At 46.6% G+C, this 12503-nt stretch overlaps 1 protein-coding gene and 2 non-coding genes across 3 annotated transcripts in view; all 3 read right to left on the reverse strand.

Moving 5' to 3' along the window:
* Nucleotides 1–2108: 2108 nt before the first annotated feature.
* On the reverse strand, nt 2109–2182 carry trnat-agu (transfer RNA threonine (anticodon AGU)). The gene has a single exon. It is a non-coding gene; the product is annotated as a tRNA-Thr (tRNA).
* Nucleotides 2183–3644: 1462 nt separating this feature from the next.
* trnat-agu (transfer RNA threonine (anticodon AGU)) lies at nt 3645–3718 on the reverse strand. Its single transcript has one exon. It is a non-coding gene; the product is annotated as a tRNA-Thr (tRNA).
* Nucleotides 3719–6362: 2644 nt separating this feature from the next.
* The window catches only part of LOC106562075 (WD repeat-containing protein 88), a 113360-nt gene continuing 107219 nt past the window's right edge, over nt 6363–12503 (reverse strand). Inside the window, exons 8-11 of the mRNA XM_045689776.2 lie at nt 10773–10855; nt 10444–10512; nt 9261–9359; nt 6363–7429 (exon numbers count right to left, since the gene is read on the reverse strand). Of these exons, the coding sequence (XP_045545732.1) occupies nt 7241–7429; nt 9261–9359; nt 10444–10512; nt 10773–10855 (440 nt within the window). The 3' untranslated portion in view covers nt 6363–7240. The remainder of the gene's footprint in view (nt 7430–9260; nt 9360–10443; nt 10513–10772; nt 10856–12503) is intronic.

Here is a 12503-nt window from a genome sequence, read left to right on the forward strand (position 1 = left end):
ACCAAAGCGAACCGTATTAATATCCATATGACCAGGAGAAGCTCTGGCGCTCCAGTCAGATCCATCATTCCAGCAGCCCAGGTCGTCCTTTTGTCATCTTGGGGGTAATTTCCGTAACATCTGCAGCAATAGCCTCCGAATATTTTCCGTGACCTTTGTAGATGTCATGAACTCAAGTCCCCTCTCTGTAGAAAAAAAACCCAATAAAAATAACTAGGACGTGGGTAAATTGTGTTTGCAGCTCAAATACGCTACGCAGAGGCAGCCCGCTAGGACAATGTGATACAGTGAAAAGAGGAGATGTGATCGTACATCGTCGGTCTCTGCTTCAATGGCTCGTTTGGTTTCCGCTTTGATTTATATCCTAAAAGGAACGAAGGGAAAAGTCTCTGCGTTTGTGAGACATTAGACAAAAGGCACGTCGGCAATACACTTACGACTGTCCCCCGTCCTTTATTTCGGTTTGGACTGTTCAGTGTTTATAGCTGCTATTTTATTCGCCGTCCACACTCGAGTATTTTCGTCTCCCTTTATGCACTATCCTGTGCATGAAAGTGGACTATGGTGCAGGGATCATTTTACTGTGCAGTTACGCGTTGTCTGTCATATTTAAGTTAAACCTAAATCTTAGTTTTTGCAGTCGCTGCAGTTTGTTATGCCGAGCAGAGCCTTCTTTGAATTGAATAATGTTTTTCCCCCCATCCTGTGCAGGGAGGTCTTCATTGAATACGTCGTTATAATGTTTTTGTCGTCAAATCCTGACCCCCATGGCCGCATGGTGGTATTGCATATTCGCACCAGTGATTCTATTAAGAATAAAATAAAATACATTTTTATTTTGTCAGATGCGCCGAATACAACAGGTGTAGTAGACCTTACAGTGTAATGCTTACTTACAAGCCCTTAACTAACAATGCAGTTTTTTAAATGACAATTAAGAAAATATTTACTAAATAAACTAAAGTAAACGCAAGGTGGAGGCTATATACAGGGTATTACGGTACAGAGTCAATGTGGAGGCTTTATACAGGGTATTACGGTACAGAGGTGGTACAGGTTCGTCCAGGTAATTGAGGTAATATGTACATGTAGGTAGGGGAAGTGACTAGGCATAGATAATATACAGAGAGTAGCAGCAGTGTAAAAACACATTTGCAAATAGTCTGGGTAGCCATTTGATTAGCTGTTCAGCAGTCTTATGGCTTGGGGGTAGAAGCTGTTCAGGAGTCTTATGGACCTAGACTTGGCACTTCGGTACCGCTTGCCGTGCGGTAGCAGAGAAAACAGTCTATGACTTGGGTGGCTGGAGTCTTTGACAATGTTTTGGGGCCTTCCTTTGACACTGCCTGGTATAGAGGTCCTGGATGGCAGGGAGCTTGGCCCAGTGATGTACTGGGCCGTACGCACTACCCTCTGTAGCGCCTTACGATCGGAGGCCGAGCAGTTGCCATATCAGGTGGTGATGCTGCCAGTCAAGATACTCTTGATGGTGCAGCTGTATAACTTTTTGAGGATCTGAAGACCCATAGTTTGTTAGTGATGTGGACACCGACGCTCATCACTAAGCTAAGGACCCTGGGACTAAACACCTCCCTCTGCAACTGGATCCTGGACTTCCTGACGGGCCGCCCCCAGGTGGTGAAGGTAGGTAATAACACATCCGCACGCTGATCCTCAACACGGTGCGTGCTCAGGGGTGCGCGCTCAGGGGTGCGTGCCCCTGTATAAAGTCTCACTTTTTATTTTACTGCTGCTGTTTAATTATTTTACTTTTATTTTCTATTTTACATTTTTTACTTATCTATTTTTTACTTAACTACATTGTTGGTTAAGGGTTTGTAAGTAAAACATTTCACTGTAAGGTCTACACCTGTTGTATTCAGCATGTGACAAATAACATTTGATTTGATTTGAATACTCTCTTGGTATTCTCCCTGTTTAACTTAAATTCGGTTTAATTAGTTACTAAAATGCTGGCCCGTGTAATTTTCTACAACATATCATTATGGTTGGATTTCGGGAAGGGCAGGGAGGTATCCTTGTCGTCACCGTTATCAAAGCATAGAGATCCTTGAGAAAGAGGTGGTGGGTACGTAAGAAAAACAAAAAGGCACTGCTGAGATTCGAACTCAGGATCTCCTGTTTACTAGACAGGCGCTTTAACCAACTAAGCCACAGCGCCGCCGGGTCATGCAGGAAATAAAAGGGTGAATATCTTTACTGTTAACAAAATGTGACCCTCTGAGGACAGGCACCATATTTTCGAAAGGTTGTTTTTTTTACCTTCATCATATCACCATCAGGTTTTACCAGTTGAATATTGACACAAACATAATACTTTTTTCGTATTACAACTTTTCTGAAATATTTGATTAAAATATGCAAAATGAGGCGATATAACGTTAAATATGCAATATTTGCATATCGCGCAAATAAATGTTTCTGGAAACTGTGCAGTCAGCCTAAAAATGTTCGTTTCATTTTAAGACACTCCAACACCTGTCTTATCCAGAGAAGATAGCGGATAAATACTTTTTTTTTCTCTTCATATTTATGTCTGTAAAATACAAGTCATGTAACGTTAAATGTATATTTTTGGCGCAATTTTTCCAACGAAAATGTTATTTAGAATAAAAAATGAACAACCTATAAACGATTCTCTCTGGGCAAATCTGGAGAATATATCTCAGTATAACCCACACAACATGTGGAGAATGCAGATGGTAAGTCTGGAGAATATATCTCAGTATAACCCACACAACATGTAGAGAATGCAGATGGTAAATCTGGAGGAATATATCTCAGTATAACCCACACAACATGTGGAGAATGCAGATGGTAAGTCTGGAGAATATATCTCAGTATAACCCACACAACATGTGGAGAATGCAGATGGTAAGTCTGGAGAATATATCTAAGTATAACCCACACAACATGTGGAGAATGCAGATGGTAAATCTGGATAATATATCTAAGTATATCCCACACAACATGTGGAGAATACAGATGGTTCTGAAGATGAGAAACAAAATGGGGGGGAGTCTGTTTTGGTTTGTGGGAAGATATAAGGGAGTCTGTATTGGCTTGTGGGAAGATATAAGGGACTCTATGTTGGCTTGTGGGAAGATATAAGGGAGTCTGTGTTGGCTTGTGGGAAGATATAAGGGAGTCTGTATTGGCTTCTGGGAAGATATAAGGGAGTCTGTGTTGGCTTGTGGGAAGATATAAGGGAGTCTGTGTTGGCTTGTGGTTAGATATAAGGGAGTCTGACTTTCAGGAAATGTATGTTAAAGACAAGTACACTGAATTTAGACTAACAAACTTCTCGTTTAGACCCAGTCACCATCTATTCAAAGTAAATTACTATAGATTGTCCAGTTTGAAACATTCACTATGAAATGGGCTTTTACATTATGTGTAATTGTATGTAGTGAGCTTTGAAATTATTGATGAATTTCCATTTTAATAAAAAAAATGTGGATGATGGTAGTATGGGAAACTAAAGAAAATATACATTTTTATGTTTACTTTTAGAAAATACTAATATTAAATTGACCAAAATGCCCCCCCAAAAAATCTCAAAATAGGTAGATGTAAAAATTAAATTTAAGCCTGTTGGTGCCTTGGCTTTTAAAGTTCACAAAAGGCTCCGCTGAGATTCGAACTCAGGATCTCCTGTTTACTAGACAGGCGCTTTAACCAACTAAGCCACGGCGCCGGTGAATGTCCAAGTGAAAAAAGGCTTTATATTTCAATCATTTACATCGCAAACATCGATAATGAGTGGATAATACAATGTTAAATCGGTAATTTACATCTCAGACGGTGTTGTGTCTTTAGTTAATTACTCAAGTGAGCTTCATTGCAGAACATCAATTAATCAATATTAATCCCATAGTTTACATTTCAAACATTTACACGCTCGGACAAGTGGTGTTCGGTCAACCTTGTGTGTCAAATCAAAATGTATTTGTGTCATGCTTCGTAAACAACAGGTGAGTAACAGTGAAGTGCTTTACGGCTCTTCCCAACAATGCAGAGGAAGAAATAGAATAATATGAAAGTAATAAATATACTCTGATCTGGGGTGTCGTGCTGCCGCAGCGCGGGTTCTTCTTTTCTCAATTTGACTCCAGAATATACGGAGCTGGTAAAAAACTATTTATAGGAATTTTCATTCAGATACATTCTAAAGAAATTATATTTAATTACCACTAAAAATCTAAAATCATTCTGTGAACGTTACCAAGGTTAAGTTATTGCCTAGGGTTCTACCAGTGGTCCTGCTGGGCCAGCCCCTATATTAACAGCAGGGTTCTACCAGTGGTCCTGCTGGGCCAGCCCCTATATTAACAGCGGGAGATCCGTAAGGAAATCCACCGAAAGGTGAGTCCAGGGCCGTTGTGGAACGGGGAGGGGCTGTAATTTCCCTCGAGGTAGGTGCCTAGGAGCCTTACACTGAGCGCACACCGAACAGGAAGAGACATAACGCCGAACATCCTCAGCCAAGGTGGGCCACCAGTACCTTCCCTTCAGGCCCCGCACTGTCCGTTCCACCCCAGGTTGACCCGAGGAGGGTAGAGTATGGGACCATCGGATCAGGCGATCGCGAACACCAAGCGGAACGTATTTCAGACCCACGGGACACTGCGGTGGAGTGGGTTCTGACCGACCCGCCCGCTCGATGTCCGCATCCACCTCCCATACCACCGGTGCCACCAGACAGGAGGCGGGAAGTATGGGAGTAGGATCGATGGTCCGCTCCTCGGTGTCGTAGAGACGCGACAGTGCGTCAGCCTTCCGGTTCCGGGAACCTGGAATGTACGAGAGGGTAAAGTTAAACCTCGTAAAAAACATGGCCCACCTTGCCTGATGGGGATTAAGTCTCCTCGCTGCCCGAATATACTCCAGGTTACGGTGGTCGGTCCAGATGAGAAAAGGGTGACGTGCCCCCTCAAGCCAATGTCTCCACACCGTCAAAGCCCTGACCACGGCTAACAGCTCCCGGTCCCCCACATCATAGTTGCGCTCCGCCGGGCTCAGCTTCTTAGAAAAGAACGCACATGGGCGGAGCTTCGGAGGAACGCCCGAGTGCTGCGATAGCACAGCTCCTACCCCAGCCTCGGACGCGTCCACCTCCACTATGAATGGCAAAGAGGGGTCCGGATGCGCCAGGACAGGTGCATTGGTAAACAGAACCTTCAGACGATGGAAGGCTCTGTCCGCCTCTGCTGACCATCGTAGCCGCACCGGCCCCCCCTTCATCAGTGAGGTAATGGGAGCTGCCACCTGGCCAAAACCCCGGATAAACCGCCGATAATAATTAGCGAACCCCAAGAACCGCTGCACCTCCTTCACAGTGGCTGGGGTTGGCCAATTATGCACAGCCGTCACGCGGTCACACTCCACCTCCACCCCCGAGGTGGAAATGCGATATCCTAGAAATGAGACGGCTCGTTTGAAGAACTCACATTTCTCAGCCTTGACGTATAGGTTATGCTCCAGCAGCCGCCCAAGCACTTTACGCACCAGGGACACATGCTCGGCGCGTGTGGCGGAACAGATCAGGATGTCATCGATGTACACCACCACACCCTGCCCGAGCATGTCCCTAAGGACCTCGTCCACAAAGGATTGGAAGACAGCGGGAGCGTTCTTTAACCCATACGGCATGACGAGGTACTCATAATGGCCCGATGTGGTACTACCGAGGAGGGGCGCCACTTTCGTTGGATCCTGTGACAGCCCCTATATTAACAGCAGGGTTCTACCAGTGGTCCTGCTGGACCAGCCCCTATATTAACAGCAGGGTTCTACCAGTGGTCCTGCTGGGCCAGCCCCTATATTAGCAGCAGGGTTCTACCAGTGGTCCTGCTGGGCCAGCCCCTATATTAGCAGCAGGGTTCCACCAGTGGACTTGGTTTCCTCTTCTGTTCATTGTGACTTTTAGGAATTTCTCTCCTTTGCAGTTCAATAAGCAAAGGTTTTGGGGTCTCATGTTTCTACAGGGAGACCAAAGGTTTTAGGGTCTCATGTTTCTACAGCGAGACCAAAGGTTTTGGGGTCTCATGTTTCTACAGTGAGGCCAAAGGTTTTGGGGTCTCATGTCTCTACAGCGAGGCCAAAGGTTTTGGGGTCTCATGTTTCTACAGCGAGACCAAAGGTTTTAGGGTCTCATGTCTCTACAGCGAGACCAAATGTTTTAGGGTCTCATGTTTCTACAGCCATAGCTGTCCTAGACTCCAGGTGTGTTCTCTACCATAGCTGTCCTAGACTCCAGGTGTGTTCTCTACCATAGCTGTCCTAGACTCCAGGTGTGTTCTCTACCATAGCTGTCCTAGACTCCAGGTGTGTTCTCTACCATAGCTCTCCTAGACTCCAGGTGTATTCTCTACCATAGCTGTCCTAGACTCCAGGTGTGTTCTCTACCATAGCTGTCCTAGACTCCAGGTGTGTGTTCACCACAGAGAAAGACTCACAATAGATAGAATCTTTAGTTATTTTCTATTTTATTTTATTATTCTTTTTTTTACCCCTTTTTCGTGGTATCCAATTGGTAGTTACAGTCTTGTCCCATCGTTGCAACTCCCGTACGGACTCAGGAGAGGCGAAGGTCGAGAGCCGTGTGTCCTCTGAAACACGACCCCAACCCAAGCCACACTGCTTCTTGACACAACGCCCACTTAACCCGGAAGCCAGCCTCACCAACGTGTCAGAAGGAAACACCGCACACCTGGCTACCGTGTCATGCGAAGACTGCGCCCGGCCCGCCGCAGGAGTCGCTAATGCACGATGGGACAAGGACATCCCTGCCGGTCAAACCCTCCCCGGACCCGGACGACGCTGGGCCAATTGTGCGCCGCCCCATGGGTCCCCAGGCCCCGGACTCGAACCTAGAATGTCTCGTAGCACAGCAATGCACTGATACTTTAGTTATTTTATGACAAAATCAATTATCAAATACAGTTTTAACAGGATACGGTACTCAATAAACACAGGACTTAAGTTATATACAGTAACGTACAAGCATTAGGAAATAATACATTCAATTCCTAGACAACAGAGGAGGAGGTTGTAGATGGGATCTGGTTTCTGTCTTCAATAAGGCAGAACACTAGACAACAGAGGAGGAGGGGTTGTAGATAGGATCTGGTTTCTGTCTTCAATAAGGCAGAGCACTAGTTAACAGAGGAGGAGGTTGTAGATGGGATCTGGTTTCTGTCTTCAATAAGGCAGAACACTAGACAACAGAGGAGGAGGTTGTAGATGGGATCTGGTTTCTGTCTTCAATCGGCAGAACACTGGACAACAGAGGAGGAGGTTGAAGATGGGATCTGGTTTCTGTCTTCAATCGGCAGAACACACACTTTGTGACCAAGTCTGAGTTCTCCAGTCGGGAAATGGAGAAAGCCTTTCCACACTCCTCACACTGAAAGACAAGACTGGATTAGGTTCAACAAAACAGTGTCACCAAAATAATCTTCCTTATTCACAAAGTATCTCAGGGTAGATGTGGTGGTCTAGGATCAGGTCTCAGGGTAGGAGTGCTGATCTAGGATCAGGTAACAGGGTAGGAGTAGTGGTCTAGGATCAGGTAACAGGGTAGGAGTGCTGATCTAGGATCAGGTAACAGGGTAGGATTGGTGGTCTAGGATCAGGTCTCAGGGTAGGAGTGGTGGTCTAGGATCAGGGCTCAGGGTAGGGTGTGGTGGTCTAGGATCAAGTCTCAGGGTAGGAGTGGTGGTCTAGGATCAGGACTCAGGGTAGGGTGTGGTGGTCTAGGATCAGTCCTCAGGGTAGGAGTGGTGGTCTAGGATCAGCCCTCAGGGTAGGCGTGGTGATCTAGGATCAGGTCTCAGGGTAGGAGTGGTGGACTAGGATCAGGTCTAACATCAGGTCTAGGATCAGGTCTCAGGGTAGGCGTGGTGATCTAGGATCAGGTCTCAGGGTAGGAGTGGTGGTCTAGGATCAGGTTTCAGGGTAGGACTGGTGGTCTAGGATCAGGACTCAGGGTAGGAGTGGTGATCTAGGATCAGGTCTCAGGGTAGGGGTGATGGTCTAGGATCTGGTTACAGGGTAGGATTGGTGGTCTAGAATCAGGTTTAGGATCAGGTCTCAGGGTAGGAGTGGTGGTCTAGGATCAGGACTCAGGGTAGAGCGGTGGTCTAGGATCAGGTTCTCAGGGTAGGAGTGGTGGTCTAGGATAGGAGTGGTGGTCTAGGATCAGGTCTCAGGGTAGGAGGGGTGGTCTAGGATAGGAGTAGTGGTCTAGGATCAGGTTCTCAGGGTAGGAGTGGTGGTCTAGGGTAGGAGTGGTAATCTAGGATCAGGCAACAGGGTAGGAGTGGTGGTATAGGATCAGGTCTCAGGGTAGGAGGGTGGTCTAGGATCAGGGCTCAGGGTAGGAGTGGTGGTCTAGGATCAGTTAACAGGGTAGGAGTGGTGGTCTAGGATCAGGCCTCAGGGTAGGCGTGGTGATCTAGGATCAGGTCTCAGGGTAGGAGTGGTGGACTAGGATCAGGTCTAAGATCAGGTCTAGGATCAGGTCTCAGGGTAGGAGTGGTGATCTAGGATCAGGCAACAGGGTAGGAGAGGTGGTCTAGGATCAGGTAACAGGGTAGGAGTGGTGGTCTAGGATCAGTCTCAGGGTCGGAGTGGTGATCTAGGATCGGGTCTCTACATATAATGCTGATCTACAAGGTAGAAGTCTGTGGTAGCATTACCAACCTGGAGGATATGATAGCCCATTACCAACCTGGAGGATATGATAGCCCATTACCAACCTGGAGGATATGATAGCTCATTACCAACCTGGAGGATATGGTAGCCCATTACCAACCTGGAGGATATGATAGCCCATTACCAAGCTGGAGGATATGATAGCCCATTACCAACCTGGAGGATATGATAGCCCATTACCAACCTGGAGGATATGATAGCTCATTACCAACCTAGAAGATATGGTTAGCCCATTACCAACCTGCAGGATATGATAGCCCATTACCAACCTGGAGGATATGATAGCTCATTACCAACCTAGAAGATATGGTTAGCCCATTACCAACCTGGAGGATATGATAGCCCATTACCAACCTGGGGGATATGATAGCCCAATACCAACCTGGAGGATATGATAGCCCATTACCACCCTGGAGGATATGATAGCCATTACCAACCTGGAGGATATGATAGCCCATTACCAACCTGGAGGATATGATAGCCCATTACCAACCTGGAGGATGCGATAGCCCATTACCAACCTGGAGGATGTGATAGCCCATTCCCTGAGCCTTCCTGGTCTCAATAACAGCAGGTATCTCTTCAGAGTGTTCCATATTCCACAACCTGACAGTGGTGTCCTTCAAAGGTACACAGAGCAATGTTTATGATGATGCAAAATGGAATGGTAAAAATGGGAAATATTCTGTGACCTACAGGGATAGGACATGACATTGAGGTGTATATTAACTGTGACCTACGGGGACATGACATGACATTGAGGTGTATATTAACTGTGACCTACAGGGACATGACATTGAGGTGTATATTAACTGTGACCTACAGGGACATGACATTGAGGTGTGTATTAACTGTGACCTACAGGGACATGACATGACATTGAGGTGTGTATTAAATGTGACCTACAGGGACATGACATTGAGGTGTATATTAACTGTGACCTACAGGGACATGACATTGAGGTGTGTATTAACTGTGACCTACAGGGACATGACATTGAGGTGTATATTAACTGTGACCTACGGGGACATGACATGACATTGAGGTGTATATTAACTGTGACCTACAGGGATAGGACATTGAGGTGTATATTAACTGTGACCTACAGGGACATGACATTGAGGTGTATATTAACTGTGACCTACAGGGACATGACATTGAGGTGTGTATTAACTGTGACCTACAGGGACATGACATGACATTGAGGTGTGTATTAACTGTGACCTACAGGGACATGACATTGAGGTGTATATTAACTGTGACCTACAGGGACATGACATTGAGGTGTGTATTAACTGTGACCTACAGGGACATGACATCGAGGTGTATATTAACTGTGGCCTACAGGGACATGACATTGAGGTGTATATTAACTGTGACCTACGGGGACATGACATTGAGGTGTATATTAACTGTGACCTACAGGGACATGACATTGAGGTGTATATTAACTGTGACCTACAGGGATAGGACATGCCATTGAGGTGTATATTAACTGTGACCTACAGGGACATGACATTGAGGTGTATATTAACTGTGACCTACAGGGATAGGACATGACATTGAGGTGTATATTAACTGTGACCTACAGGGACATGACATTGAGGTGTATATTAACTGTGACCTACAGGGACATGACATTGAGGTGTATATTAACTGTGACCTACAGGGACATGACCTTGAGGTGTGTGTGTGTGTTTGTACCTTGGAAGCGGAGGCCACCCATTTTTTCTCAGCACTGATTGCCACATCTGTCACCCAATCCGCATGTCCCTAGGGTAAGCAAAACCACACACATGAGGGCACACACACACACCTGTTTGAAACACACACACACACGCAAGCACACACACACACACACACACACACACACACACACACACACACACACACACACACACACACACACACACAGACACACCTGTTTGAAACACACACACGCACACTCGCACACACGCACACGCACACACACACACACACGCACACCTGTTTGCCTTAAAATGTTTCTGCAGTAGGATACAGCATAAAGCTACCTTCAACTCCAGGGTCTTGCAGAGGGTCTCCATGTTCCACACAGCCACTGTTCTATCATACGCCCCAGACACCAGGACCGACCCTGGACAACATCAGAACTACAGTCAGTCTATCATACGCCCCAGACACCAGGACCGACCCTGGACAACAACAGAACTACAGTCAGTCTATCATACGCCCCAGACACCAGGACCGACCCTGGACAACAACAGGTCTACAGTCAGTCTATCATACGCCCCAGACACCAGGACCGACCCTGGACAACAACAGTACAGTGCTGACAAGTTCCTTATTCTTGTTTTTGGGACAAATGAACGTCTGAAGAAGAACAAGAACAACAAGACTGATATGTCTACTCTACCATGCATGGAGGAGACTGATATGTCTACCCTACCACCCATGGAGGAGACTGATATGTCTACCTTACCATCCATGGAGAAGGCTGATATGTCTACCCTACCATCCATGGAGAAGGCTGACATGTCTACCCTACCATCCATGGAGGAGACTGATATGTCTACCCTACCATCCATGGAGAAGGCTGATATGTCTACCCTACTATCCATGGAGAAGGCTGATATGTCTACCCTACCATCCATGGAGGAGAGTGATATGTCTACCCTACCATCCATGGAGAAGGCTGATATGTCTACCCTACCATCCATGGAGAAGGCTGATATGTCTACCCTACCATCCATGGAGAAGGCTGATATGTCAACCCTACCATCCATGGAGAAGACTGATGGGTCTACCCTACCATCCATGGAGGAGCCTGATGGGTCTACCCTACCATCAATGGAGGAGGGGGATATATCTACCCTACCATCCATGGAGGAGACTGATATGTCTACCCTACCATCCATGGAGAAGACTGATATGTCTACCCTACCATCCATGGAGGAGACTGATGGGTCTACCCTACCATCCATGGAGGAGACTGATGGGTCTACCCTACCATCCATTGAGGAGTCTGATGGGTCTACCCTACCATCCATGGAGGAGACTGATATGTCTAACCTACCATCCATGGAGTAGACAGATATGTCTACCCTACCATCCATGGAGGAGACTGATATGTCTACCCTACTATCCATGGAGAAGGCTGATATGTCTACCCTACCATCCATGGAGGAGAGTGATATGTCTACCCTACCATCCATGGAGAAGGCTGATATGTCTACCCTACCATCCATGGAGGAGACTGATTGGTCTACCCTACCATTCCATGGAGGAAACTGATGGGGCTACCCTACCATCCATGGAGGAGTCTGATGGGTCTACCCTACCATCCATGGAGGAGGCTGATATGTCTACCCTACCATCCATGGAGGAGACTGATGGGTTCTACCCTACCATCCATGGAGAAGGCTGATATGTCTACCCTACCGTCAATGGAGAAGGCTGATATGTCAACCCTACCATCCATGGAGGAGACTGATGGGTCTACCCTACCATCAATGGAGGAGACTGATGGGTCTACCCTACCATCCATGGAGGAGACTGAGGGGTCTACCCTACCATCCATGGAGGAGACTGACATGTCTACCCTACCATCCATGGAGAAGACTGATATGTCTACCCTACCATCCATGGAGGAGACTGATGGGTCTACCCTACCATCCATGGAGGAGACTGATGGGTCTACCCTACCATCCATTGAGGAGTCTGATGGGTCTACCCTACCATCCATGGAGGAGACTGATATGTCTACCCTACCATCCATGGAGGAG

The sequence above is a fragment of the Salmo salar genome, chromosome 11 (assembly GCF_965601325.2).
Source record: "Salmo salar chromosome 11, fSalSal1, whole genome shotgun sequence".
NCBI lineage: Eukaryota > Metazoa > Chordata > Actinopteri > Salmoniformes > Salmonidae > Salmo > Salmo salar.